This window comes from Budorcas taxicolor, chromosome 16, assembly GCF_023091745.1.
Source record: "Budorcas taxicolor isolate Tak-1 chromosome 16, Takin1.1, whole genome shotgun sequence".
Lineage (NCBI taxonomy): Eukaryota > Metazoa > Chordata > Mammalia > Artiodactyla > Bovidae > Budorcas > Budorcas taxicolor.
The window spans coordinates 50438327-50466104 of NC_068925.1; the positions used below are offsets into that span (position 1 = coordinate 50438327).

General features: G+C 63.0%; 1 protein-coding gene across 1 annotated transcript in view; it reads left to right on the forward strand.

Annotated features, from left to right (window-relative positions):
- MEGF6 (multiple EGF like domains 6) overlaps nucleotides 1-27778 on the forward strand; it is a 101226-nt gene that overhangs the window by 71054 nt on the left and 2394 nt on the right. Inside the window, exons 7-37 of the mRNA XM_052653780.1 lie at nucleotides 5731-5856; nucleotides 6788-6910; nucleotides 8412-8534; nucleotides 8863-9000; nucleotides 10204-10323; nucleotides 10682-10804; nucleotides 11335-11505; nucleotides 11839-11970; nucleotides 12690-12818; nucleotides 15034-15162; nucleotides 15852-15986; nucleotides 16306-16440; nucleotides 19239-19364; nucleotides 19893-20024; nucleotides 20118-20246; nucleotides 20339-20470; nucleotides 20983-21111; nucleotides 21205-21333; nucleotides 21508-21636; nucleotides 22030-22158; nucleotides 22401-22529; nucleotides 22742-22870; nucleotides 22989-23117; nucleotides 23269-23400; nucleotides 23505-23633; nucleotides 24197-24325; nucleotides 25347-25475; nucleotides 25716-25844; nucleotides 26071-26199; nucleotides 26285-26413; nucleotides 27025-27153. Of these exons, the coding sequence (XP_052509740.1) occupies nucleotides 5731-5856; nucleotides 6788-6910; nucleotides 8412-8534; nucleotides 8863-9000; nucleotides 10204-10323; nucleotides 10682-10804; nucleotides 11335-11505; nucleotides 11839-11970; nucleotides 12690-12818; nucleotides 15034-15162; nucleotides 15852-15986; nucleotides 16306-16440; nucleotides 19239-19364; nucleotides 19893-20024; nucleotides 20118-20246; nucleotides 20339-20470; nucleotides 20983-21111; nucleotides 21205-21333; nucleotides 21508-21636; nucleotides 22030-22158; nucleotides 22401-22529; nucleotides 22742-22870; nucleotides 22989-23117; nucleotides 23269-23400; nucleotides 23505-23633; nucleotides 24197-24325; nucleotides 25347-25475; nucleotides 25716-25844; nucleotides 26071-26199; nucleotides 26285-26413; nucleotides 27025-27153 (4041 nt within the window). The remainder of the gene's footprint in view (nucleotides 1-5730; nucleotides 5857-6787; nucleotides 6911-8411; nucleotides 8535-8862; nucleotides 9001-10203; nucleotides 10324-10681; nucleotides 10805-11334; nucleotides 11506-11838; nucleotides 11971-12689; nucleotides 12819-15033; nucleotides 15163-15851; nucleotides 15987-16305; nucleotides 16441-19238; nucleotides 19365-19892; nucleotides 20025-20117; nucleotides 20247-20338; nucleotides 20471-20982; nucleotides 21112-21204; nucleotides 21334-21507; nucleotides 21637-22029; nucleotides 22159-22400; nucleotides 22530-22741; nucleotides 22871-22988; nucleotides 23118-23268; nucleotides 23401-23504; nucleotides 23634-24196; nucleotides 24326-25346; nucleotides 25476-25715; nucleotides 25845-26070; nucleotides 26200-26284; nucleotides 26414-27024; nucleotides 27154-27778) is intronic.

Here is a 27778-nt window from a genome sequence, read left to right on the forward strand (position 1 = left end):
CGGCGAGCCTGGTGGAGCCTGCACTTTTCTGTGCCACACAGTGCGCCCAGGCAGACCCATGGAGATTGCTCCCGGTCTTTGGGAAACCCTCCTCCTCCGAGCTAGGGTGACTCCTGGATCCTGGCCTTGAATGTCCCCCATGGTGAGCAGCACACCCCGTCTGAGGGGCCATGATGTCACTGTCAACGAGTAGAGGGGCCCCTGTGACACCCAGGGGCCAGCCCCTGGGGAGAGGCAGGTCCCCTCCTTCTCTCGGCTTCAGGCCTGTTGAGTCTTTTGGATGGACACTGTGGGGAGGATTCTGCTGTCAGCCTGCACCCCTGGTGGTCTGGAGTCAGATGGCCCCCACTGCAAGAGCCCCTGGAGGAGGAAAAGGGAACCCACTTCAGTATTCTTGTTTGGAGAGTCCTGTGGACAGAGGACCTGAAAGGCTACAGTCCATGGGGCTGCAAAGAGTCGGACGTGACTGAGCAACTGGGTGCACACATGGTGCCCACAGTATGGGGAGGGTCTTCCTGCACCCCACCTGCCTTTGGGTTCTCCCTCAGGGATGCCAAGTGGCCTCGGGGCAGATGCTTCCCCAGACCTGGGTCTCCCCGGTGAGGGGACAGCAAGGTGTCTGCACAGGGTCCCACAGCCTGCTGTCTCCTGACTCCTTGGCAGGAGGCCGCCAGGGTCCCGGAGGCTTCGTTGGCAAAGCCATAGGCAGCAGAGGGGTGGAGACTGCTAGGTTCTTTGGCAGAGTTCATCCCTGCAAACCACAGACGCAGTTCTGGGCACGTTTTCAAGTCAACTCCAGGCCCGAACCAGGCTGCAGTTTCTGAAAGTGCCTTCCCAGCCCCAAGGGGCCGCTGAGTCTGAACGGGGAGCAAGAAGGGCCACCCTGCCCGAGGCCATCCTGGGAGGTCCAGGCCCTGTATCTGCAGGCTCCCAGTGCCCAGGGTGGGGGCAGGAGGGTCGCACCCTGACCTGGGGAAGCCAGGGCAGTGACAGACCCTGGGCTGGATGCAGAGACCCTGTGGGGAAGCAGGAGCAGACTGGGGCCTCAGGGGGTGAGAGGTTAGAGTCAGAGAGTTGATAAGGGCAGAACCTAGCAGGGAGCACAGTGTGGGAGTGGGGAGAGGTGTGAGAGTGCGGATGACCTTGGAACGTGTACCGGGAGCTGCAGAACCTGGGTCCTCACCTGTGAGTGCATGTCCTGAGGTGGGCGGGCACTGGGCAGGGCAGCTGCAGGGCCTGGGTCCAGGCTTTGCTGCTTTCTCTGGCCGGACCAGGAGAGCATGGGTGCTGGATGGTGCAGTCTGTGATGTGGGTGCCGGTGGGTGGGAGAGAGCGTGGCCCGTGGGTGGGAGTGACTGAATCCATGCTGCAGGGGAACCGTGCCCCACCCCTCCAGGCAGTGTGGAGGCCCCAGCAGAGGGTCGGGGATGGGGCAGGACACATAAGGCCCGGCTGTAGGCAAACTGAGCTGCCAAGGGGTACCCGGCGGGCCAAGCCCACATGAGTCTCCCCCACTGGCTGAGCTGGCGGGCCACCCCTTTCTAGTTCTGCCATCCCGGCCCTGCGGCCCACAGAGGGCTTCCTAGAAGTATGGGCTGTATGTGGCTGCTGACCTCACGTGGTGTGAGGCTCTTGGGACCTGCAAGCCAAGCCAGTCTGAGGGCAGTCATTACGAACCCATGAAGCTGCCATCCAGCCTGCTCCGATCCACCGGCTGGGGTTGGAGGCTGGAGCACAGTGGGCTGGTGAGCTCAGCATGCTGCCAACAGGCTTGTCCTAACTCCAGCAGCCTGCCAGGCACAGCCCCTTGAATGACCAGCTCGGGCGTGCCAGCGTGCTGGTGTCCCAGGCCAGGGCCTTGCCAGGGGATCCGCCTTGCAGGTCAACTGTTCAGAGCCCTACCTGCACCTCCACAGCGCTCACACACACCTAATGCTGGGCTCCAGGTGGTACCACCTGCATCTTCAGCAGTGGCGAGCCAACCAGCATGGATGGAGTAGATCCTCCTCCCCCTAGGACATCTAGAAGGGCATTTCCTCACACCTGGCTCTGGGCTGGAGCGACCCCTGCTGGCGAAAGACGGAGTTGTAGCCTGCACCGTTAGAACCCGGGGCTTCCCTGGTGGCTCAGATGGTAAAGAATCAGCTTGCAATGTGGGAGACATGGGTTTGATCCCTTGGTCTTAAAAATCCCTTGGAGGAGGCAATGGCAACTCACTCCAACATTCTTGCCTGGAGAATCCCATGGATGGAGGAGCCCGGCGGGCTACAGTCCATGGGGTCACAGAGTCAGATGCGACTGAATGACTGACGCTTTCACTTTCCGTTTCTGTTAGAACCTGCGAGTCCCCTGGTTCTGGTGCTTGCAAACTGGGAAGTGAAGGGGCAATAGTCGGCCCAGGCTGCCCTAACCAGTGCACCGACTGGGCGGCTTAGACACGGAAGTTTGTCTTCTCACTGTTCTGGAGGCTGACAGTTCTCACTCATGGTCCCAGCCAATCCAGTGCCTGATGAGAACATTCTTCCTGCTGTCTCCTCCTGTGGCCATGGGGACAGAGACAGAGAGAGACTTTATGTCTTTTCCATTTCTTTTTTTTTTTTTTTTAAGCTCCTTCTCATATTAGAGAAAGGGAGCCCTTTATTGTTAACAAATACTTTTATTTTTTTGGCTGCAACAATACTGAGGTGGGTTGCCATTTTCTATCCAGGGGATTTTCCCAATCTTTGGATCAAACTCAGGTCTCCTGCATTGCAGGGAGATTCTTTACTGTATGAGCCACCAGGGAAGCCAAAAAATATTTTTAGTTTAATTTTTCGGGCTGCAAGGCATGTGGGATCTTAGTTCCCTGATCAGTATCAAACCCATGTCCCCTGAATTGGATGCCTGGAGTCTTAATCACTGGATCACCAGGGAAGTCCTTATATCTTTTCTTTAAAGACACAAATTCTGTTGGATCAGGGCCCCACCCTTATGACCTCATTTAACCTGAATTATTGTTGTCCAGTCACCAAGTCATGTCCGACCGATGGACTGGAGCACGCCAGGCTTCCCTGTCCTTCACTATCTCCCGGAGTTTGCTCAAACTCCTATCCATTGAGTCAGTGATGCCATCCAACCATCTCATCCTCTGCCACCCACTTCTCCTGCCCTCAGTCTTTCCCAGCACCAAGGTCTTTTCCAATGAGTTGTCTCTTCGCATCAGATGGTCAAAGTATTGGAGCTTCAGCTTCAGCATTAGTCCTTCCAATGAATACTCAGAGTTGATTTCCTTTAGGATTGACTGGTTTGATCTCCTTGCTGTCCAAGGGACTCTCAAGAGTCTTCTCCAACACCACAGTTCATTATTTCACTTCCAAATATGGTCACATTGATGGTTGAATTTTAGAAGTGCACGTGTGAATTGCAGGGGTACACAAATATTGGTCCCCTTAGGGGCTGTGGAACCCCCTCGCTCCTGTGTTCTGACAAGCTTGCAACTTCAGCTCTGAGCCTGGCCCATTCGGGAATGGAGCAATGGTGTGTGGACTCCACGGCTATGACTCACAGTGACCTGAGGGCCTGGAAGCTTTATCCCCAGCTCTAGGCACTGGGCATGCAGAGGCTGGCCCTCCCCTGAGCTACACAGCCCAGCGTCTGAGAAAAACTACCTTGCTCAGCTTTCCGGGAATCCTGGGCACAGGATGTGCGAGATGATGATATGGGACTTGGCTCCCTCGAGTGCAGCACTGCTTGGGGGCATCTGGCACGTTAGGACTTGTGCAGCAGAGCAAGAGACTCGGGCCAGTGTTGGGGAGACTCAAGCCTGCATGGGGAGCTGGACACCTCCGTGGCCCACCACCTGCCTGGGATTTCTCCCCCGGTGGGCTCCTGTGGGCCCAGTACCAGGTCACCCCTGGGCCCGTCTCGGGGGTCCTGCCATAGCTCTGTGGGACGTCCTTGCAGCTGCAGTGTCTGCCCAGCTGTTCCCCTGGCCCTCTCTCCGTGTGCCTGCCCGGCGCTGCCAGGAGGGGCTTCTGCTTCTTGTTATGAGCTCTGAGCAGAGATGCAGTTGGTGCTGTAAACACAGACAGTGCCCCAGGAATGGGGCAGCTCAAGCCATGCTTGGAAGCCTCTGGAATTGATGCCAGTGGGTTAAGCAGAGCTGTCTCAGGGGAGGAAGGCGGGGCCTTGGGGGTCAGCGCAGAATTGGGCGTGGTTGGCTGCAGAAGGGGCCTAGAGGCTGACTGGGACAGGAGACGTGGCCATCCTGCTTGCTTCCATCCGACCCTGGTCTTGGGTCTCTGCTGCTCCCCCTCGACACATGGCAGAGGCAGATGTGGCCAGGAGACAGAGCCCGCACTGCGCCCCGGGTGTTCACCCCACCCCAAGAGCAGGGCTGGCTTGGCCCCGGGGGTACCCTCAGCTCCAGTTCCTTCCCCACACACTCCTCGTGGGGAACCAGCAGGATGGCGAGTGCTGGGTTTTGGCTTTGGGGAGCATACTTGCTTTGAAGGAAGCCTTGTTCTTGGCAGACGCTGTGGGCCTGGCCACTCTTAGCCCTGAGGCTGTTCACTTGCTCTGCGTGCAGACGCGGCTGCTCCCAGCTCCATGGGCCTCAGTGTTGGGGTGGGTCGCTCCTGGACCCAAGACCCACTGACAGTGAATAGCCTCTCCAGACTCGGGCCCTGAGGCCCCCCTGAAGTCTGTGATGACAGACAGGTGGCGTCTGGGGGTGAGTCCCTGTCCCCCGCTGGTCACAGTGTTTAGTTCCAGCACTCAGGCTTGCTCTGCCCCAGGCCCGCTGGGCAGTGATCTTGATCTGTACCTCCCCGTGGTGCATTCTTGAAGCTTCACTGCAGAGCTGGGGACCTGTCCCTCCCTGCCCACAAGGCCACTACCAGCGACTTGGTGGAGCTACCAGAGGCCAGGTGTCTTCCCTGGGTGCCCAGTGCCCCCTTCCTGGGCATAGCCTCAACACATCCACACAGGACATAGGCACCCACTTGGCTAGCCTGACCCATAAGAGCCTTGTTCTAGGTGGGCCTGAGCGGGAACACCTGGACCCCTGGCATCCTAGGACTGGGATGGGGGTCCCTGGCTCTGGCCTCACCAAGTGCTGTCCCCACAGCTGCTGAGAGGGGTGGGGTCTGGGTGAGGTCAGGTGGGGGTGAGGCCCCACCTGGGGTGGGCGGGTGCTGCGGTGCTCCAACAGGAGCTTGTGGCTAGGCCCGCAGGTCGTAGTGGCTGTCCATGGAGGCCCATGCCTGCCCCTCTGCCCTGGCCTGATGACCAACAGTGGAGTGTCTGGGTCTTCCCCAGCCCCTGCTGGCCTCCTCTTCCTCCAGGGAGCCTCCCAGCCTGCTGGACCCTGAGCCCCAAATGCCCTGACCCTCAGCAGGGCCTGGTGTTTTGTGCTCTGTGCCCGGGGTTGGGGAGGGGGCTGGGCTTCCATTGGGTGCTCTGCAGTGCCTCCCTACACTCAGTCCTGGGGCATGCTGGGCCAGAGGACCCAGATTCGGATCATGGCTCTGTGTGTCCCGTTTGTGGGCCGAGAAACAAAGCCAGGCCTGCGACCTGGACGGGAGCTGTGTTGCCCTCTCAAAGCCCCTGCTTCTGGGATGCAGACAGGAAGGAGGGAGGGGCTCGGAGGTGCCAGAAGCTTCCTGCAGGAGGTGCTCCGAGCCTGCCTGGGGTGGAGCCCTTTGGCTGAGCCGTCCTCCTGGGGTGACCTGACTCCTCTCGGGTCCCCAGCCATCAACTCCTGCACCGTGGGCAACGGTGGCTGCCAGCACAACTGCGTCCAGCTCACAGTGACCCAGCACCGCTGCCAATGCCGGCCCGAGTTCCAGCTCCAGGAGGATGGCAGGCGCTGCGTCCGTGAGTGTCCCAGGGGTGAAGGCAGGGGATCAGGGCTGGCCTTCCACTGGGACCCCCAGCCCGTTCTCCATGCTCCCTCAGACCTGCCCGGGGATCATGCAGCCCAAGTCCCTCCCTGCTTGGCCAGTGGTGTTGCAGGAGGGTCTGGGGTCTGGTCCATGTTGTCGCCCTTGGTTGACCTGTGATCCCACAGGAGGCTCCTTGGCTGCGGAGAGTGATGGGGCGTCATCTAGCCCCCCTGGGCCCTGGGGAGGAAGCCCGTCAGGCTGTTCTCTGGGATCTCACATCTTTGCGGGCAGGAAGCTCAGGATGGGGGTACCGGGATGAAGAGGAAGGGCATCCTGTATTGTCTCAGTTCTGAGGCCTGCCCTGTCCTTGGCGTGGGCATGCAGGCCCCAGCCCTGGCCCTTGGGCAGAGGAGACTGCCAGGTGCTGTCTGGCTCCTTGCCCTGGGGTCCCAGGGCTGTGGGTCACGGAAGGGGGCCTCTGCTGACAGAGAAGGTGGAGCAGGCCCAGGAGACCCCTGAGAAGTGGGAAAGGATGGGTGCAGGGCTGGTGCTGAGGGAGTCCCTCCCGCCCTACCTGGCCTTACAGGTCCCGGGGGATCAGGACTGAGTGTGGGCAAGCGGTGGGGCAGGGTGGCATGAGTTCATGGGGCTGGAGCTCTGACAAAAAGAGAGGTGGGGAGCTGGCCATGTGCCCGCTGCCTGACCAGGGCAGGCCTGGCTGGTGCCCTCTGTCTTCTCTGGAGGAGTCTGGGAGTGCCTGGGGCTCCCCTGATCCCTAGTCCACGTCCCAGCCTGTCAAGACAGAGCAGGAGGGGTGAGAGCTCTAGGTGGGGGCTCACCAGAGGCCCTGGGGTGGGGACCCCAAACCTGCTGAATCCTCCACGTCTGCCCTTTGCCCCCATTCCTCCTGGCCATGACTGCAGGGAGAAACCCATGCGCAGACAGGAACGGCGGCTGCATGCACAGGTGCCGGGTGCTCCGGGGCCTTGCCCACTGCGAGTGCCACGCGGGCTACCAGCTGGCAGTGGACCGCAAGGCCTGCGAAGGTGAGACGGCCTCCCTGTGCTAGGGCCAGTCCAGGGGTCACCTCCCTGCATCCCCCTTCAGGGGCCTGTGTGTGTGGGGCCAGTTCCCGTGTCGTCCTAGGCTGACCTGGGATGATACAGGGTCATCTCTAGGACTGGGGTTGGGGAGGCAGGGTGGAGGGTGGGAGATGGAGAGGAGGGGTGGGAGCTCAAGGAACTGCTCCCAAAGAGAGTCCCGTGTCTTCAGGAAGACAGTTCTCAGGGTGCCTTGTTAGTTTTAAATATTGCTCTTAGGTGTTAGCTAAGCAGTACCTGCTTGTTAGGGCTTTCCTGGTGGCTCAGTGGTGAAGAACTCACCTGCCGAGCAGAAGATACAGGTTTGATCTCTGGGTTGGGAAGATCCCCTGGAGAAGGAAATTGCAATCCATTCCAGTATTCTTGCCTGGAGAATCCCATGGACAGAGGAGCCTGGAGGGCTACAGTCCATGGGGTCGCAAGAGTCATCAGAACTTAGCGACTAAACAACAACCTGCTTATTAGAGAAAGGGTCATTACTGTGACCCGAGGGACATCCCCGAACCAGTTTCCAGGTTGTCTCTAGGCTTGTTGGTTAATGGGTGCATAGAGCATCACCCCAGAGCGTGGTGGGCACAGCTTTTTAGAACATGCTCCGACCTCATGGCTGCACGGGCGTCCACCGTGCAGTGTTAGTTGCCCCATCTCAGGGCTCGGGTGTCCCTGCTCCTCCCTGTTACACGTGGTTCTGGATGAGTAGCCTGGGCCTGTCCCCCTGACTCTTGGGGTGAGTCTCTGAAGTGATGTGGTGCTTCCAGGGCATGCAGTGGTCATTTCCCGAGGCATCCTGCCCGATGGCCATCAGAGAGACAGGTCTGTGAGTGTAGAAGCTTGTTCCACGTCACTATCAGGAAAATGTTCTAGGTCTCACTGCCAATGTGATGGGCATGTCCTGGCATTCCGGATGCAGTGGCTTCAGAGAACCCAGTGGGAAATGAGGCTGAGGGTCAGCTTCATTCCAAGGACTCTCAGGCGGTGGGACTGAAGCAGTCATTGGAAATGCTAGGTCCTGAGGCCAGTGCCACGTGGCCACAGGGAGGAAGCTGTAGCTTGACCCTGGATGAGAGTGTGCTTTCTCCCGCTGGCCCCCGGAGGCCAGTGGCGAAAGGCCCCTTCTGTGCCCCGCCTCGATGGGGGGTGCTTGGCAAGTGCAGACACACACATCTCAGGGACCGTGGGCTCAGAGAGGCGGAACAGCGCCCACTGCTGCTGGTGGGGCCTGAGCCCAGACTTCCAGCCGTGCCCTCCTCGCCCTGGGACAGAGCACAGCTCTGCACCTGGAGTGTGTTGGTGAAAGCAAAAATGCTCAGAGCAAAGCAGGAGAGGGCACTGGGGGCCCCTCTTGGCATGGGATGCCTGGGCCCTGACCCCTTGGAGACCACCCTTGGGGGCCCAGCCTTCCAGGCCAGAGGTCAGAGCACCCCTCGCCTGCAATCTCTCCCATCAGACGTGGATGAATGCGCCACAGGCCTGGCCCAGTGTGCGCATGGCTGCCTCAACGCGCGCGGCTCCTTCAAGTGTGTGTGCAGTGCGGGCTACGAGCTGGGTGCTGATGGCCGGCAGTGCTACCGTGAGTGGACAGTGGGTGGCAGCACCACTGGACGTGGAGACGCCACGTGGCTCCCCAGCCCCCAACAACTGTCGGCTCGCTTTGGCCGAGGGCCAGAACTGCCTTGTCAGTTGAGGGCGGCGCTGGGCCTGGGGGCTGATTGTGGGTCCTGGGAGGATGGGGGAGGACAGAGGGACCCCAGGAGGACAGGGTTCCAGGGTCCACTGGGCCCTGGAGCTCTGTGCAGCCTGTCTCCCAGGGGACTGGCAGCAGCTAGGGCGGGGGGACCATGCCAGCTTGGGGCGTCACCCCAGCCCTGGTCCCATGTCTCTGGTGGCTCTGGCCGCAGGGATCGAGATGGAGATCGTGAACAGCTGTGAGGCGGACAACGGCGGCTGCTCCCACGGCTGCAGCCACAGCAGTGCGGGCCCCGTCTGCACCTGCCCCCGTGGCTACGAGCTGGACGAGGACCAGAGGACATGTATCGGTGCGAGCGGCCTCCTTCCCGACTGCCGTCCCCCAAGCCAGAGGCTCGCTGCCGCCCTGGGGCAGTGCTCGGGTTTGATGCTGTGAATGGGAACCTCCCTCCTGTTGCCCCCAGTCCCGTTCCCTCAGCCTCGGGCAGGGGTGGGGGTGGTACAAGGGGGCCTGGTGAGAGACAGCATCACGACCCCGCTGAGCACCCACCACCCATGTCCACCTGCAGTTCTCAGCTGCTGGGTCAACACCCACGTGCTGTGACATGTGAGCATCCCCTCTGCATCAGCAGGTACTTCCTAGCACCTGCCACTGCCTACCCTGCTCTCACAGCAGGTGGGGCAGCCCTGGGCTGCCACCTGGGTCCTGGTGTGTCGTGTGTGCAGGGCCGGGGATGTACCTGGGTGCCTATGTGACTGAGGGCGAGTATGTGAAACTCACATGCAGGTGTGTATACAGTCATGTGCAAGTGTGTGTGTGTGTGTGGTTGCCAGCAGGTAGTTGTGCACAGGTGTGCATGTGGTTGTGTGCAGGTAGTTGTTCATAGGTGTGCGTGTGGTTGTGTGCAGGTTGTGCGCGGGTGTGCGTGTGGTGTGCAGGTAGTTGTGTGCAGGTGTGCACGTGGTGTGTAGGTGTGTTTGTGAGGTGTGCATGTGGCTGTGTGCAGGTAGTTTGTGTGGGTGTGCGTGTGGTTATGTGCAGGTAGTTGTGTGCAGGTGTGCACCTGGTGTGTAGGTGTGTTTGTGAGGTGTGCATGTGGTTGTGTGCAGGTAGTTGTGCATAGGTGTGCGTGTGGTTGTGTGCAGGTAGTTGTGCGCGAGTTTGTGTGTGGTTGTGCGCAGGTGTGCACCTGGTGTGTAGGTGTGTTTGTGAGGTGTGTGTTGTGTGCAGGTAGTTGTGCGCAGGTGTGCACCTGGTGTGTAGGTGTGTTTGTGAGGTGTGCATGTGGTTGTGTGCAGGTAGTTGTGCGCGAGTGTGCGTGTGGTTGTGTGCAGGTAGTTGTGCATAGGTGTGCGTGTGGTTGTGTGCAGGTTGTGTGCGGGTGTGCGTGTGGTTGTGTGCAGGTAGTTGTGTTGCAGGCGTGCACCTGATGTGTAGGTGTGTTTGTGAGGTGTGCGTGTGGCTGTGTGCAGGTGTGTGCACACACCCGTGCTGTGGACAGCGTGCACTTGGGTGGCACTGGTGCCAGCTGGTTGTGGTGTGTGCCCTGCAGACGTCGACGACTGTGCCGCCTCCCCGTGCTGCCAGCAGGTTTGCACCAACAGCCCCGGCGGCTACGAGTGCAGCTGCTATGCCGGCTACCGGCTCAGTGCGGATGGCTGCGGGTGTGAGGGTGAGTGCCGGGCGGCTGGGGCAGCTGGGGAGCGGGCCGTCCTAAGGGTGACACGGGGTGGGCTCTGGCCCCCGCCCAGCACTCTGTCTCTGGGTGTTGGTTTAGCGCCTGCATCTGCAGGCCTGTGGAGGCCTGCCTGTTCCCTCTCCCGTGTGGTCACTGTCTTCTTCTCTGGGCTGGGCCTGCACCCCTGACTGCCCCCGGCCTGGCCTTTCTCGAGCAGAAGGCCAGGAGGGTGGCTGTGGCGTGGGTGTCACCCAGCAGGTCCCCATCCCATGGGGAGGGGTGGGGCGGGAGGACCGCCCCGAGGCTCTGACCCCTGGAGAATGGGTGCCAGTGTCCCTGGGTTTGCCCGCAGACGTGGACGAGTGCGCCTCCAGCCACGGCGGCTGCGAACACCACTGTGCCAACCTGGCCGGCTCCTTCCAGTGCTCCTGTGAGGCTGGCTACCAGCTGGACGAGGACCGCAGGGGTTGCACCTGTGAGTCTCCACCTGGCCCCATGGGACCCTGTTTTCCTGCAGCACCGGGGCCCCACTCCCTGCTTCCCAGCTGGATGGACCTCACCTCAGGCCCTCCTACTGTGGGATGGGCTGGGGGTGGGTGGGTGGGTGGGTGGGAGGGGCTGGACAGACAGGGGCCCCCAGGCAGGTGTTAGGGGTCCCAGTGGTCCAGCTTTAGCCCCTCCCCGACTAGAGGAGGGACTTCATTCAGGGACTGAGGACCACATCCAGAGCAGAGGGCTCTTCTGTCCCCACACCCGCTCCACGCTCAGGGTCCCTCTGGCTAGTGTGGGAGCCGGGACAGCTGGGGCGGACATGGCGAGACTCAGGTCCTCAGGGCCTGGAGCCTCCTCTGTCCTGAGAAGTAGGCTCGCTCCTGGTGACCAGGGTGAGGAGAGGCACCAGGGTCTGTAGGTGGGGGTCCCAGGGTGGCACCGAGGGGCAGGGGAGTCAATCCCGAGGAGGACAGGTGAGCGGCAGGGGCTCAGTGGCCTTCGTACTCTGCCCAGCCCTGGAGCTGCCCGAGCTGGTCCTGGACGGCCACCTGCCCCTCGGGCGGCCCCCTCTGCACATTGCGGTGCTCCAGGACGAGCTGCCTCCTCTCTTCCAAGACGACTACGCCGGGGCTGAGGAGGAAGAGGCTGAGGCACGGGGCGAACACACGCTGCAGGAAAAGTATGGTGAGAGGTGGGCCCATCCCCGGGCTTCTGTGCCAGCACCCCCTGGGCCTGGCTGCTGCCCAGCCTACGGTCTTGGGCATGAGGAAGTCTTCCTGTGAGTGCCTTGTTTGCCAAGGCTCAGAGAGGCCAAGAGGCTTGCTCAGTCTGCCCAGTGTGTCTGGGGCTGAGCCTGGCTGCCCACTTAGGGCCCTTTCTGGCCCCTGTGTGGCCCCCTTGTCTCCGTTCACCCGCGTGGGACCTGCATGGCCCGAGGATGCCCTGTGTCCCCTTCTCTGGGTAGGGTCCAGGGCCGGGGGCCAGGCTCTGAGGCTCTTCTCTCAATCCGTCCCCCAGTCTGCCTGGACAACACCTTTGGCCCAGACTGCAGCTTGACTTGTGATGACTGCAGGAATGGGGGAACCTGCCTCCCCAGCCTGGACAGCTGTGACTGCCCTGATGGCTGGACTGGGCTCGTCTGCAACGAGAGTGAGGCTGCTGTGGGGGCGGGGCCACGTGGGGGACAGGGCCCAGGAGCCCTAGGACCTGCATGGCATGGACAGTCCACTCCTTCTACCGTCCTGGGCAGGGGCTTCCCAGGTCCTTCCATTCACTCATTCCTTCAGGGTCTCCCAGCTGCCTTCTCCACGCCAGGTTCTCTTCTAGGTGCTGTGAGACCCTGGGGGCTCACAGAGCCTGGTGTCTGCCCCTCACAGATGTCACAGTCAATGAGGGTCCAGCCACAAGCAAGCCAACAACTAACTGAGACAAAAAGGGGTCTGATGAAGAGCAGTGGGTGGGCAGGCCAGTCATGCTAGAGTCTCCAGGGGGACAGGTGACTTCCTCAGGCCACACAGCAAGTGGGCAGCTGAAGCACATTAGAACACTGCTCTCTCCCAGCCTCTGTCCAGGGCATGTCCACTCCCTGCCCAGCGACCCTCTAGTATCAGAGGCCATAGTGACTGAAAGTGCTGGTTGAGAAGGTGGACCTGTTGGAGTAGAGGGAGAGGATGCAGGATTGATGAGTGATGTCTGCCGTGCATGTGGGCGGGGTTCCAGGGCACAAGTCCCGTTAGGTGCTGCTCTGGGAAGTTGCTTCTGAACTGGAGGCTTGACCCCCAGGAGGGTGTTTGTATCCCTGGAGGGGTTTCTGAGTGCAGGGTCCTTTTGCGGGCCGATGATCCTGAGCTCCTCTGTCCCCCTTGCAGCTTGTCCTCCAGACACCTTCGGAAAGAACTGCAGCTTCTCCTGCAGCTGTCAGAATGGCGGGACCTGTGACCCTGTGACGGGGGCCTGCCGCTGCCCCCCAGGGGTCAGTGGAGCCCACTGTGAGGACGGTGGGTGCAGCCCCTCCTTGATCCCTGGGTTCATCCTTGGGGTGGAGGTGAGGGGCAGGCACCACCTCTTGGCTCCTAGTCCCCTTTCTTCTGCAGGGGTGGGGAAAGTGACGGTATGGTACAGAGGAAGCCCCTTAGTGCAAGAAGCACTGAGTTGTTATTGTTGGCTATTCTCACAGGGCCTGACTATCGCAGGTGGTGAGGACTCGTAGGAAGAATAGCACTTTTGTAACTGGGTCCCCTGAGAGGTAGTGAGCTCCGTGTTCCTGGAAGCATTCAAGGAGAGCTACATGATGGCTGGGTGGGGTTTGCAGAAGGGAGCATGCCTGGGTTGTGGCTTCTTGGGATGACACTAACATCCTTTCTAACTCTGAAGTTGCAACATTTTTGGAGGAACTGGAGTCCACAGAAGTTTCCCAGGTGCCTGATGCTTCATTGTAAAGTCTTCAGATCTTTACATTTCTGCTACTTTTGCTGGCAAGTATAGCTAGTATATCAAGGACTTCCTGTCTTAGCAGCGATGGCAACAATTGGTGGACCGTTCCCAGGGCCTAGGTGGCCTGTGTGGGGTGGCAGGGCAGGTCTTTCTGCTTCCTCCCTCTGGTCACCTTCTCAGCTCGGTCAGCATCCCTGTGTTTCTTTTCCTGAGATCTGCCATCCCTACCCTGAATGAGAGCTGAAAGCACACTGCCTGTTGGAAGCTGTATGTGTGTTGTTGTTCAGTTGCTAAGTTGTGTCCGACTTGTGACCCTGTGGACTGCAGCACACCAGGCTCCCCTGTCCTTCACTCTCTCCCAGAGTTTGCCCAGACTCGTGTCTTTTGAGTTGGTGATGCCGTCCAGCCATCTCATCCTCTGCGCCCTTTCTCCTCCTGCTCTCAATCTTTCCCATCATGAGAATCTTTTCCAAGGAGTTGGCTCCTCGCTTCAGGTGGCCAAAGTATTGGAGCTTTAGCTTCAGCATCAATGCTTCCAGTGAATATTCAGGGTTGATTTCCCTTAGGACTGACTGGTTTGATCTCCTTGCTGTCCAAGGGATTCTCAAGAGTCATCTCCAACTCCACAGTTTGAAAGCACCAATTCTTTGGTGTTCAGCCTTCTTTATGGTCCAAATCTCACATCCATACATGACTACTGGAAGAACCATAGTTTGACTCTACGGACCTTTGTCAGCAAAGTGATGTCTCTGCTTTTTAATAATGTGCGTCTAGGTTGGTCATACCTTTCCTTCCAAGGAGCAAGCGTCTTTTAAATTCATGTGTATGTGATGGGTCCTCAATGGACCCATGGGACTCCTGGCAGATAAAGGGCCTGCATCTCAGTACTTCCTTGGTGACATGGTGTGGCTTCCCGGAAACAAGGTCTCAGTCGGGGTCCTGTGGGTAAAGTGCACCCGTGCAGGTGAGCTGGAGAAAGTCCGTCCCAGCTCTCAGGGGCCCCTCTATGAGTTTCCTAGACTCCAGGTGCCCCAGGCTCGTGACTGTCCCTCTAGCCTCTGCCTCCGTCTCCCCGGGCCTCCTCTTTTTGAGTCTAGCCTCCCTCTCCTTTCCCTTCTAAGGACACTTGTTGGGTTAGGCTTGCTGGGATAGTCCAAGAGGGTCCCACCAGGAGATCTTGATGGTCAGGATGTGGACGTTCCTTGGGTTCACCATGCAGGTCCCTGAAGCCCCTCAGTAGGCGGGTCAGGGGCAGAGCTGAGTCAGAGCAAAGCACTCGGGGAGGAGGGCCACAACCCTGCCCTGGCCCTGGGCCCCTTGAACTTGGGCCTGTGTCCTTCCTTCTGTGAGTTCCAGAGGCCAGGCTCAATGACCACTGAGGGACAGGCATCAGGATGCTGTCAGTGCCGGTCAGATGGAAAGAGTGGGCTCTCGGAGTCACTTCTGCATGTGATGAAGGTGTGATGGCCTCCGGTCTGGCCACCGTCTGGGGCCACAGACCCTGGGGGCACAGGCCTGCAGGGGCAGACGGCCACATTCATGGGGCTCACCTCATCCTGCCCTGCCCCCAGATGCCCTCACCAGCCCCCAGGGACCCTCTCTGTCTGGGGCACAGGGTCCTTGGGCTGCTGGTGGCCCTGAAGCCCTATGGCTGTACCCTCCAGGGTGGCCCAGGCCTCTCCAGGCTCCTGTATTGGGTGCTAATGCCCCCTCTCGGAGCATCTCCTTGGGTGGGAGGCCGTGTCTGGGTGGGCAGTCAAGAGGCCCCCCTTCCCCCAGGCTGCCCCAAAGGCTTCTATGGCAAGCACTGCCGTAAGAAGTGCCACTGTGCCAGCCGGGGCCGCTGCCACCGCCTCTACGGGGCCTGCCTCTGTGACCCGGGGCTCTACGGCCGCTTCTGCCACCTGGGTGAGTCCCACTGACCCTTGGGCGCTTGGATCTGGGGTGGGGCGGGGCCATAGAGTGGGCTGGGTTCTTCCTGCCTGGGTCCAGCTTGTGTTCAACCATCAGTCTTCATAGATAAGGACACGGGGGCTCAACGAGGTCCCCGGCTGGGGTGAGGGGCCTGCAGACTCAGAGTTCTTTGGACTGTGCTGGCTGCCAGAGCATCTGGGTGGGCGGCCCTCGCCCCAGTCAGGCTGGTGGGTGGCCTGCAGGCCTGGGCAGGGGCAGGCCCCCCCCCCACCTCGGAAGCTCCAGGTCACAGAGCTTGTCTTGGCTTTTGGAATTTCCTGGGAGCAAGTCCTCAGCCCCCAGTGGGGTCGCGCCCCCCTTCCCTGGGTCCACAGACACCCAGGATGGTGCAGGGAGAGGCGGTGGGCTGCTGGAGAAAAGCCAGAAGGCCTCACCTTCTGGAGTGAGGCCTTGTAGGAGGATTGTTCAGAGGGAGGCAGTGAGGGTCCCAGGCGTTCCCTGGCCAGGAAGTGCCTCTCTGTGAGCATTTCTCATCTGCAAAGTGGGCAGTGTGCCTGGTGCTCTGGGCACCAGCGACTCTGTGTGGGGTCCCAGATACGACTGGGTGGATGGGGCTGGAGATCTGGGCTGGGGCGGGCGCTGGCAGTGGGCAGGCCCCCCTCACAGTGCATTCTGGGGTGTAGCCTGCCCGCCGTGGGCCTTTGGGCCAGGCTGCTCAGAGGAGTGCAAGTGTGAGCAGCAGAATACACGTGCGTGCGATAAGAGGGATGGCAGCTGTGCCTGCAAGGCGGGCTTTGGGGGCGAGTGGTGCCAGGACGGTGAGTACAGGGCCAGGGGGAGGAGGGCCTCAGGTGGGGGGACAGGACCTAGGGGAGAGGGACAGGCTGCAGGGGAGGGGGAACAGGCCCCAGGGAAGAGGGACAGGCCGCAGGGGAGAGGGACAGGCCACAGGGGAGGGGGCAGAGGCCCCAGGGGAAGGGGACAGGCCCCAGGGGAGATGGACAGGCCCCAGGGGAGAGGGACAGGCTGCAGGGGAGGGGGAAAAGGCCCCAGGGGAGAGGGACAGGCCACAGGGGAGGATGACAGGCCCCAGGGCCTTTGGAACCTTGCAGACGCCTCTCCCCTCTCCCCCTGCAGAGTGCCAGCCGGGCTTCTTTGGGCCAGGGTGCCGGCAGGCGTGCACCTGCCCCCCGGGCGTGGCCTGCGACCCTGTCAGCGGCGAGTGTGGGAAGCAGTGTCCCGCTGGCTACCACGGGGAGGACTGCAGCCAAGGTGAGCGGCCCCAGTGCCCAGGAAGGGTGCAGGCTATCTGGCCGTGCAGGGCGCCAGGCGCCAGAAGTGATGGAGCTGGGCACCGGGTCAGCCGTAAAGCCTGGCTCTGGCAGCACCTTGACTGCTGTGTCCCCACCCTGGTCATGCAGTGGTGACTCAGCCACAGGTCTGCCTGTCCCTGTGCACCCAAGAGGGCGGGAGCTCATGTGTGTGTGTGTCTACACGCATGTACACTGTGTGTGTGTATGTGCGTGTGCATGTGCAGGGCGGCTGGAAGGGTTGGTACTGCTCCCAGATCATCCCCTCCCTTGCTCATTCACTCCTTCCATCACGGGACAGACTGAGCGCGCTGTGTGCTGGAAGCCAGCTGGGGGCTCCTCCCTGGTGGGTCTGAGCAGGCAGGACAGAGGCAGTTGCTCCCAGGGGTGGTGTCTCGAGAGGCCTGGGCTGGAGGTGCCAGCGTGGGGCGTGAGTGATGACTGTAGGCCCTCCGCGTGGATGCTGAGGCTGGGATAGTGTGAATGGGTGCCAAGCAGGGAGAGGCTGAAGGCAGGGGGTCCTCATTTATATGGGGGAGCCCTTGCTGTGAGCATCAGCACTGCTGTGGCTGCCAATGGAGTGTGGGCAGGTCGGGACCTCCCTCAGCACAGGGCACATTGTCCTCACCCCTCAGCCAGGGCAGGTGGGAGTGGAGAGGGGGCCTGCAGTGTGACCGGTGTGACTCCCACTGGAGGCAGCGGTCTGAGTCCCCCTCAGGGACAAGGAGGGCCTGGGGGCCACTGCCCACCCCAAGCCGAGGAGTCAGTCCCTCTACACCCAGGCCCGGACCCTCCCTCTCAGTGGTGGTCCTGGAGACCCCCGGGATGATCTGGGCTCTCAGATTCCCTTGGTGCACAAGGGCTGTGTGTAGGGCTTAGAACCCAGCTTCGAAACCAAGTACCCCACAAGCCCAACCTACACTCTGGCGGGGGGCTCTATGGTCTTGAGGGCCTTCAAGAGCCAGGGGCGTCATCCCATCCGTGAATCAGCGTGGGAGCTGGTGGACCTCGCCTACCTGGTGTGGGCTCAGGCTCCTGACCCCCCTGACTTCTGTCTGCGCCCTCGCCTTCCTCCACCCACGCCGGCGGCCGCTGTCCAGCAGTGCCCTCCCAGGCGGCCTGAGTGCTGAGACTCGAAGGGCTTTCACCCCCATCCTTCCCTCTGGTCTTCTTTGTCCTTCTTTCCCTTTTTTCTTCAAAAGTATCCAGGGCCCCAGGGATGGGTGGCGGGACATGACACACATCTTTATGGCAGTGATGGGCTCCCCGCTGCTGTCGAGTCTGGAAGGCATCAGTGCCCCAAACACATCTGCCTGTCAGTGGAGCAGGGACCCCACCAGATGGCGGTCAGCTCCATGTGCTCTGCTGGGCCTCCCTGCCCCAGTCTATGCTGCCTGGGTGCCTGCATGTGCGCCCAGCGTGTGTGCCACCTGTGGTCCTGTGGGCGAGTGGGTGCCCATAGGTGTGGGCCCTCAGGGCAAGGGTTCAAGGGGCGTGTCCTTTGTCCAGAGCCCAACCTGGGGCCGGAGAGACCCCAGGCCTGGGACCCCACGGCATTCCTGCTGACATCTCCCCCTACCCAGGCCGTGCGCGTCCTCAATTCTCAGTCCTGCTGAGTGTTGTGGTGGGAGAGAGGGGTTGTCTATTCTTTGGTGTGGAGCGTGGACCCCAGCCTGCCCATTCCAGGTGCCTGGCTGGCCTTCCAGGGCCCAGAACTTTCCTTATAGCAGCATCGCAGCGGCCACATGGTGCTGGGGCCAGCAGGGCCTTCTCATCATCTCGGTTACCGCCCTAGTCAAGCAGGTGTAGGGGGGACAGGGGGCCCTGCCAGGCCATTGGAGCCACCACTGCAGCCCACATGGGTGGGGCAGGCTCCATGATCCCAGTGTTCTTTTCTGAAGCTCTACTTTGGGCCCAGAGCTGCTGGCCCCTCCTCCCCAAGCTTTTCTCACTCCTGAACACGCAGTGACCACATGGGGACCCCATGGTAGACCATAGTGGGAGGAAGGCAAGCAGAGCGGGCCTGCCACTGCTCTCCATGGTCCTGGCTCACCCTCCATAGGCCCTGCCATCTGCGGCCTCCAGGCCACCCCTCACCACTGCTCCCCTATGTGGGCCTTTCCCTGCCCCATGTCCCCATGTCCTGTCCACTCCTGTGACTGCCTTCATCACCCTGGGGACCCGGGCTGTGTCCAGCAATCCTGTGGGGCAGGTGGGGGGGGCAGGTGCTGGGGACAGGTGAGGGGGGCAGGTGCAGGGGGCAGGTGGGGGTGCAGATGAGGGGGGCAGGTGCAGGGGGGAGGAGGGGAGGGCAAGTGAGGGGGGCAGGTGGGAGTGCAGGTGAGGGGGCAGGTGTGGGAGGCAGATAAGGGGGGACAGGTTCCAAGGAGGCAAATGGGGGGGCAGGTGCTGAGGGCAGGTGAGGAGGGAAGGTGTGGGGGGCAGATGAGGGGGGACAGGTTCCAGGGAGGCAGGTAGGGGGGCAGGTGTGGGGGGCAGGTGAGAGTGTGGCAGGTGCCAAGGGTGGCAGGTGGGGGCCAGGTGAGGGGAGACAGGTGCAGGGGGCAGGTGCGGGGGGACAGGTGCAGGGGGATAGATGCCAGGGGGTCAGGTGAGGGGGGACAGGTGCAGAGGGCAGGTTCGGGGGGACAGGTTCTGGGGAGGCATGTGGGGGGGCAGCAGGTGCGGGGTGGGGTGCAGGTCAGGGGAGGAGGGCCACTCTGTGTGGGGGCCCTGAGGCTCTCCGCTCCCCACCCCTAGAGTGCCCGGCGGAGACGTTTGGCCAGAACTGCTCAGGCTCCTGCTCCTGTGGGGGCGCCCCCTGCGACCGGGTCACAGGGCAGTGTCTGTGCCCACCGGGGAGGACTGGGGATGACTGTGGGGCAGGTGAGTGGCAGCTGTGGCCCAGGGTCACCTCAGCTCCCTGTGCTGCACAATGCCCGGCCGTGTTTGCAGACCCCAACCCTGGAGCCCTGCAGACCCCAGGCCCGTCCACAGCAGCTACGAGAGCTCATACCACCAGGCTTGGGTCTGGATGTGGGCGTCTGTGGCTGCCCCGTGGCTGAGCCTGCAGGGGGGACACTGGGAACTGTCAGCCACGGGGACAGCTTGGCCAATGGCCCCCCGCCCTCCCCAGCCTGTGGTGGGTCCTCTAGGCTCCTGTTCACTGCATGTGGGTCTCCCGGTTCTTCTGGGGCCCGCTTTTGCTTCTTGAGCATCCTGGGCAGGGGGTCTCCCCCTGGGGTGAATGCCCTGAAGTCTATAGCCTGTGAGTGGACTAGGGGCTCCCATGACCTGCCCCCTCCCTCCTCTGGGATGGCTCAGTTGGGAAGAGAAATCCCTGCTCCCCAGTGGGCCCAGCGAGGCCTGGGGAGACTGACTACCTGTGTGTGTGTGTGGCGGGGGGGGTGCTAGATTGTCCCGAGGGCCGCTGGGGGCTTGGCTGCCAGGAGATCTGCCCGCCGTGTGAGCACGGTGCCGCCTGTGTGCCGGAGACTGGAGCCTGCCTGTGCCGCCCCGGCTTCACGGGCAGCCGCTGCCAGGATGGTGAGTGCCCGCTGCCCCCACCTTAGCCCTGCCCGCAATCCCAGCTGACCCCATGTCCAGCCCCAGCTATGCTCAGCCTGTCTCTGCCCACAGCCTGCCCTGCTGGCTGGTTTGGACCTGGTTGCCAGACGCGGTGCTCCTGTGCCAACGATGGGCTCTGCCACCCAGTGACCGGCCGGTGCAGCTGTGCCCCTGGGTGGACCGGCCTCAGCTGCCAGAGAGGTAGGCGGCCTGGTGTCCAGGCATCCCTCCCCACCCCTGATCCGACTGTGGTCACCTGCGCAGGGTGACCAGCCTCTGTTGCTCTGTTGCAGCCTGTGACAGCGGCCGCTGGGGACCCGACTGCAGCTACGCCTGCAACTGCAGTGCAGGCCATGGGGGCTGCGACGCCGTCAGCGGCCTGTGTGTGTGTGAAGCCGGCCATGTGGGCCCGCGGTGTGAGGAGCGTGAGTCCCGGCCTGGCCCGCACACGCATGTGCGCATGCATGCTCATGTGCTCACACACACACAGGCTCACGTGCACACATACACACACACACGTACAAGTGTCAGGGGGACCCAGCCCTGCTCCCTGTCCCTGGACAAGCAGGGGTCTCCTCGTCTAAGCCCTCCCCCATCTGGCTCCCCTGCCACCCGCCACCCTCCTACCTGCCTGGGCTCAAGAGAAGGCCCACGTGGAGCAAAGGCAGCGAGAGATGGGGTCAGTGGCACCCCAGGGGGCGCCTGCCACCTGTGAGAGGGGAGGAAAGTGTCTGCTAAGGACCAAGGGCCCTGCCGTTCAGTGTCGACCCCCACCCTGGCTGGGCCGGTGGATCTGGGTGAGCTGGGGGCTTGGCTCCTAGCTGGGAGGATTGCAGAGGCCTTGGGTAAGGGAGGGGCTTCCCCTGCCCCACGGCCCAGGCCCTAGGCAGGACTGGGGCAGGCTACTGTACGCCCAGCTGAGAGTCTGGTGTCTCAGGGTGTCCCCAGGGCTACTTCGGGCCGGGCTGTGGGCGGCGGTGCCAGTGTGAGCACGGGGCGGCCTGTGACCATGTCAGCGGGGCCTGCACCTGCCCTGCCGGCTGGAGGGGCACCTTCTGTGAGCGAGGTGAGTCAGGGCGTGGGCCAGAGGGGTGTGGGAGGGTGGTGTGCAGGCGGGTCTCGTGACCCTGGCAGTCTCCCATCACCACCCCGCCCGCAGCCTGCCCAGCCGGCTTCTTTGGAATGGACTGTGGCCGTGCCTGTGACTGCAGTGCCGGAGTCCCCTGTGATCCCGTGAGCGGCTCCTGCCTCTGTCCTGCCGGCCGCCAGGGCCCCCGCTGTGCCCAGAGTGCGTGAGGCCCCCGTCAGCCTTGGGTGCTGCCCGTTAGGGTTAGGGTCTGTCCTTGTGTGTGGCCACCCAGGTCAGAAGGAGGGGCGCTAGACCTCAGCAGCCTGGGACCATCTGCTGCAGCCCCTCCTGGGGTCCATCACCCCCGGCCCCTGACCCCCTTCTCTCCTGCAGCCTGCCCAGCCCACATGTTCGGCCACAACTGCAGCCAGGCCTGCTCCTGCTTTAATGGGGCCTCCTGTGACCCTGTCCATGGGCAGTGCCGCTGTGGCCCTGGCTGGACAGGGCCCACCTGCCTGCAGGGTAAGCCCTGACCAGGAGTCTGGAGCCAGCTGTCATGCTTGTCCCTCCCTGGGCCGTGGAGGGTGACATGGGTGGGACTTGAGGGGGATCTAAACCTCTCTGGGCAGGGAGGACGGAAGTCCATCTCCCAGCTGTGGGGCACCCAGGGATGGAGGGAGGCCTTAGGACTCCTAAGGGACCACACCCTTCAGCGCTGAGCCCCCAAAGACTGGGCCGGTGGGCCCGGGGAGCCCTGGGGCAGCTCGTCCTAGAGGCAGCCCCCATTCCTGCCCCTAAAGTTCGGTGTTGGGCTTTGGGACGAGCCTGCAGGTCCAGTGGGCTGGCCCTCCGAGGGTTCAGGCCTCCGGCCTGGCTGGCAGGGAAACCGCAGGTTGCTTTTCTCCCTGGCCTCAGCCTGCCCAGAGGGCCTCTATGGTGAGGACTGTCAGCTCTCCTGCCTGTGCCGGAATGGGGGCACCTGTGACCCAGTCTCAGGTCACTGCACCTGCCCAGAGGGCTGGGCCGGCCTGGCCTGTGAGAAGGGTGAGTGTCGGGCTGGTGGAGGAGGGGCCCTGGGGGTCTCGGGGGACCCAAGGCCACTGCCCTGGTCCCCTTCCTGACGGCTGCCTAGTGTTGAGGAGCAGGGCCCTGGGTGTGGCCTGTGGTGTCATCACCCCCAGGCACCTATCCTTCCCAAGGACCCAGCACCCGAGGCTCTGGGTGCAGGAAGCATGAGCAGGGCAGGTGTACTGGGCCCCCAGGCATCACCTGCCCCGTCTCTGCAGAGTGCCTCCCGGGGGTCTTTGAAGCTGGCTGCCCGCAGAGCTGCGGGTGCCTGAACAGCGGCCTCTGTGATCCGCACACCGGCCACTGCCTCTGCCCAGCCGGCTGGACTGGGGACAAGTGCCAGAGCCGTGAGTGGGTGACTCGGGGACCCATGGGGGAGGCCAGGAGGTCCCTGGGGCCCCTCTGGGGTAGCCTCCGTCATGCCAGAGTGTGGGGCCTCAGCAGTGTGGGCAGTGGGTAGGAGGGGGCAGGGCTATGGCCTGAGCTCCCCGGGCCTTCAGTGTCTGTCCGGGGGAGCCGCCCGGAGCCGGACTAAGCCCGCCCGCCCCTTTCCCCACAGCCTGTCCCGAGGGCACCTTCGGGGCCCGCTGTGAGGAGCGCTGCGCTTGCCGGTGGGGGGCCGCCTGCCACGCCGTCACCGGGGCCTGCCTCTGCCCCCCGGGGTGGAGGGGCTCGCGGTGTGAGAGCGGTGAGCCCTCAGCTCTACTGGGGCCCAGGGTGGGGGCGGGTACTTCACAGGGCAACCCCTCGGGCCCCCGCCCCCCACCCCAGGGCTTCCCACCACCTCCGCCCACTCCTCCCCGCAGCCTGCCCACCTGGCTGGTTTGGAGAGGCCTGTGCCCAGCGCTGCCAGTGCCCCCCGGGCGCCGCCTGCCACCATGTCACCGGGGAGTGTCACTGTCCCCCGGGCTTCACGGGGCCCAGCTGTGAGCAAGGTGGGTGCCGGATGTGGGCAGGCCTGGGGGCAGTTCAGGCCACATGCGCTCCTGGGCTGGGTCCCAGAGCTCTGCCCCCAAGAGGGGCCCGGGGTGAGGGAGGGTGCCTTCTCCGGGCCAGGCCAGGACTGACCCCTGCCGCCTCCCCCAGCCTGCCCACTTGGCACCTTTGGGGAGCGCTGTGGGCAGCAGTGCCACTGCCCGGGCGAGAACCAGGCCTGCCACCCCGCCTCGGGGGCCTGTGCGTGCTCCCCCGGCTACCACGGCGCCGGCTGCCAGCAACGTGAGTGCTGCCTGGCGGGCGGCCGGGCCGCTGGAGTGATGGAGGGGAAAGGGGAGGGGCTTTGCGAGCGCCCCGCCCCTGGCAGCTGGCCCCTCCCCCCGCAGGGTGCCCGCCAGGGCGGTTCGGGCCTGGCTGTGAGCTGCTGTGTGGGTGCCTCAACGGGGGCTCCTGTGACGCGGTCACCGGGGCCTGCCGCTGCCCCGCCGGATTCCTTGGGACTGACTGCGGCCTCGGTGAGTGGCTGGGGTGTCTTCTCCCTGCATCTCGACAGGCAGGGCCACGCCATCCGGCCTGCAGGGCAGACAGCCCCAGACCGTTCCACTCCTTGGGTTCCCCGCTGGGACCGGCTGCAGACCAGGCTAAGCTGGGGGATCGGTATGGCCAAAACGTCTCCTCGGCCTGCTCTGCCTGGCCGTGTGCTGTGCCCTCGACCCGCGCTGTGTCCACCAGGACCCCTGCAGAAACCAGCTGGCATCCTGCAGAGAGAAGGGCCTCTCCCTGAGTCACGTGGGGACTTTCCAACCGACCGTCTGGGGCTGGGGCTGGCGAAGGTGGGTGGGGGCACTGTGAGTCACTCACTGTAGCGTGGGCCCGGCCCCCCGCAGAGCCTGCAGCTGAGGGAGCCACCAGGGCGGGCAGGGGGCTCAGCAGCAGGCGGCCCCGCCCTGTCTGGGAAGACAGGGCGGGAGTCTCCACAGCCAGCCTGCCGTGGCCCAGTCCCGTCCCATCCGGGTTGACAGAGCAGAGGCAGGGGGATCCAGCCAGGAGTGGCCACCCTCCCCTTTCCTCCCGGCAGCCTGTCCACACGGCCACTTTGGCCCTGGCTGTGCCCACGTGTGCAGGTGTGGGCGGGGGGCAGCCTGTGACCCCGTGACCGGCAGCTGCTCCTGCCCGCCTGGGAGGACCGGCGTCTACTGCGAGCATGGTGAGAACCTACTTGCTTGCTGCCTCGGGCACTTTGCATACATCACTAAATTAGCCATGGGGGAGCGTTGGTGACAGAATGAAACCATGGGGTCACGGGAGAGCTGGGTCCCTTCTGTTAATCCCCAAGGCACCCTGAGGATATAAGTGAGGGCTTGCTCATGTTGACTGCAATGCCCACTCGGGTCATCCGATAGCACCCCATTTCCTGCTTTGACCCATGACCCCAGGACTCAGGCCATTAGTTGACCTCTCCAGTTCCCTGTGGCCAGTGGGGGACGGATAACTTCTGTCCCAGAGCCAGCCCCCAAGCCCGAGCAGGAGGGGTCAGGCGACTGCTCTGTCTTGAGGATGGAGCCAGCCTCTTGGCTGATGTCCTCCTGGGCCCAGCAGCTGGGAACCCACGGAGAGGGAGGCCCGGAGCACAGGTGATGGTGGGGCAACCAGAGTGGCCCCTGGAACCGTTGTGGGGTTTGTGGTCATGATGGTAAGCAGGTCCTCAGGCCGTGCCCACACTGCTTGGTCTGACCCCACACCCTGGTAGGTCTGAGCCCTCTGCCCCCTCTGGTCCTTTTCAAGGGGCTGGTCCCACTCCCCCAGGTCCTGAACCCTGACTCCATCCAGGCCACACCTCCAGGGGAGAACGGCAGCTAGGGGTCAGAGTCTGAAAGCACCACCTGGCGTGTGGGGCTGCCCAGCCTCCTCCGAACCTGGAGGGTGCCTCCTCCCCAGGAAAACTTCCCTGACCCCCTCCCGCCTGGTGGACAGGCACTCCCATGCCCTGGAAGGCCCTGGTCCCTTTCCTCCTGTGTTACTGTCAGCGCTGGCTCAGTTCTGGTCTCTGAGGAAGATGGATGAACTGGCAGGATGTGGTTGGTGCAGCTTCCTGGCACGTGTGTGCCTGGGGGTGCGGAGGGGGCGGGGAGGAAGTGTTTGTTGAATGACTGTTGGATCATGTGGGAGTGTCCTGGAGCGTGTCTGGCTCTGGACCAGAGCTCTGAGCAGGCCCGCTTCGTCCCTAGGCTGCCCCCAGAATCAGTTTGGTGTGAACTGTGAGCATGCGTGCTCCTGCAGGAATGGGGGCCTGTGTCATGCCACCAACGGCAGCTGTTCCTGTGGCCTGGGCTGGACGGGGCCACACTGCGAGCTGGGTGAGTCCAGGCCAGCCTGGGGGCGGTGGCGTGTGTGAGGTGGAGAGTCGCTGCCCGCAGGGGGTGAGGCCATGCCCGGTGTGGCAGGGGCTGGGTGCGGGAGGAGGTCCATAGCTTAGGGGCGATCGTGGGGAGGCACCCGGCTGCTGGAGGGCCGGTTGAGGCTCCCAGGGTCACCTGGATGAGGCTAGTGCCCCTGCTGTCCTGTGACAGCAGGCTGACCCCCCTGCCCCTCCCCAGCCTGCCCCGCTGGGCGCTATGGTGCTGCCTGCAGCCTCGAGTGCTCCTGCCACAACCACGGGACCTGTGAGCCCACGTCGGGGGCCTGTCGCTGCAGCCCCGGCTTCTATGGCCAGGCCTGCGAGCACCGTGAGTTGTAGGGTCAGGCCACTGCACCCCTGGGCGCGCACTCCTCCGCTTTCCGCATCACTCCTTGTGGTGGCCCGATGCGATGAGGCCTGACCCAGCTTTGGGGCAGAGGGCCACAAGGGCAGGCTCTGGGCCTGGGTGGGAGGAAGTGAGTGCCAGCCCCAAGCCCGTCCTTTGCTCTCTCTGGGCAAACTGAGTCAGGGGCTCCGACCCGGGTCTCCCTCAGCCTGTCCCCCCGGCTTCCATGGGGCTGGCTGCCAGCAGATGTGCCAGTGTCAGCATGGCGCCCCCTGCGACCCCGTCAGCGGCCGGTGCCTCTGCCCTGCTGGCCTCCATGGCCAGTTCTGCGAGTGGGGTGAGTGTCCGTGCCCCCACGCACTCCCACCCAGTCCCCTTGCCCTGGGCTCGGGACAGAGGATGCTGACTAGTGCCCCTTCCAGGGTGTGAGCCGGGCTCGTTCGGAGAGGGCTGCGGCCAGCAATGTGACTGCGAGCTTGGGGTGCCCTGTGACCCCGTCACCGGCCACTGTCTGTGCCCCCCTGGGCGCACAGGGACCACCTGTGACCTGGGTGAGTCAGGGGTACCGCTTGGTGGGGGCAGGGGTGTGGGTCTCTGTTGGTAGAATCGACTGTGTTTCTGGAGCCCACCTGTGTCACGTCCTGACCTGGGCACTGCGTCCTCCTGCCCGGTCCCTCTGCTGGCGCAGCGGCTCACAGAGAGCCCAGCACCAGGGTTCCTGCTCGGAGTTGTCGAGGCCCGTCCTGCCTTACAGCTTCCCCCTGAGTCCCTGGGGGGCCTCTCTCTGGGGTGTGGGGGCTTTGGTCCTGGGGAGGGGCCCCTGGTGAGGTGGGAAGGAAACCTCCCAGATGGGCCAGCTGGCCTGCGTGGGCTCTGTGTCTCCTCCTCAGGGCTCTTGGCCGTCTTGCCCCTGGGAGCCTCCCTGACCGCCAGCTCCCCTTCGCCGGCCTGGGGGCTGGTGGGAATATGGGGAAGAGATTCTGGGCCAGTGTCCGGCGCCCAGCACTTTCCCACGTGAGGGCTCACACAGGACAAATCTAAGGCTTGAGGTCTTTGCTCCTGCATGCTCCCTGCGGGTATCCTGAGGCCTGCGGTCCCAGCCCCTGGTGGACCGGAGTGGCACTCAGGCCTGTCCCTCCCACCACTTCCACCCCACCCACAGGCTGCAGGAGGGGCTTCTTCGGGCCGGGCTGTGCTCTGCACTGCTCCTGTGGGGGTGGAGCCGACTGCAACCCTGTCAGCGGGCAGTGCCTCTGCGTGGACGGCTACACAGGGCCCACATGCCGGCAGGGTGAGTCGGGCTCCTGGTTGGGGGGGGTGGCGAGAGGGGGACAGGGTGCTCGTGGGGTCAGGTGAGTGGAACGAATGTCACCATCTGAGCGCGATGCCCATGGTGTCTGCCTGGCCTTTGCTGGACAAAGTGTGGACCTTCCAGCCCCTGGACCGTGGATGGGACTCAGCATACAGCCAACCCAGGAGCGGCAGGCGTGGGCTCAAACTGCAGAGGGTGGAGACCCCTTGGGCAGGGCTGGGTGAACCAGTGTGGGTGGGCGCTGACACAGCCTCCCGCCACCCCTTCCTCACCCTGTGTGTGTGAACCAGGGCATGACAGTGTACTACCCAAGGGTGCATGTGTGCAGTAGCACAGGTGTGTGCTCCAGTCTTCCCAGCTGGCGCTAGTGATGAAGAACCCATCTGCCAATGCAGGAGACATAAAAGAAGCGGGTTCAGTCCCTGGGTTTGGAAGATCCCCTGGAGGAGGGCATGGCAACACACTCCAGTATTCTTGCCTGGAGAATCCCATGGACAGAGGATCTTGGCGAGCTGAAGTCCATGGGGTCTCGAAGAGTCAGACACGATTTAGAGATTAGGCACGCAGCACGTGCTCCAGTCTGCATGCTAGCACCTGTCTCCCA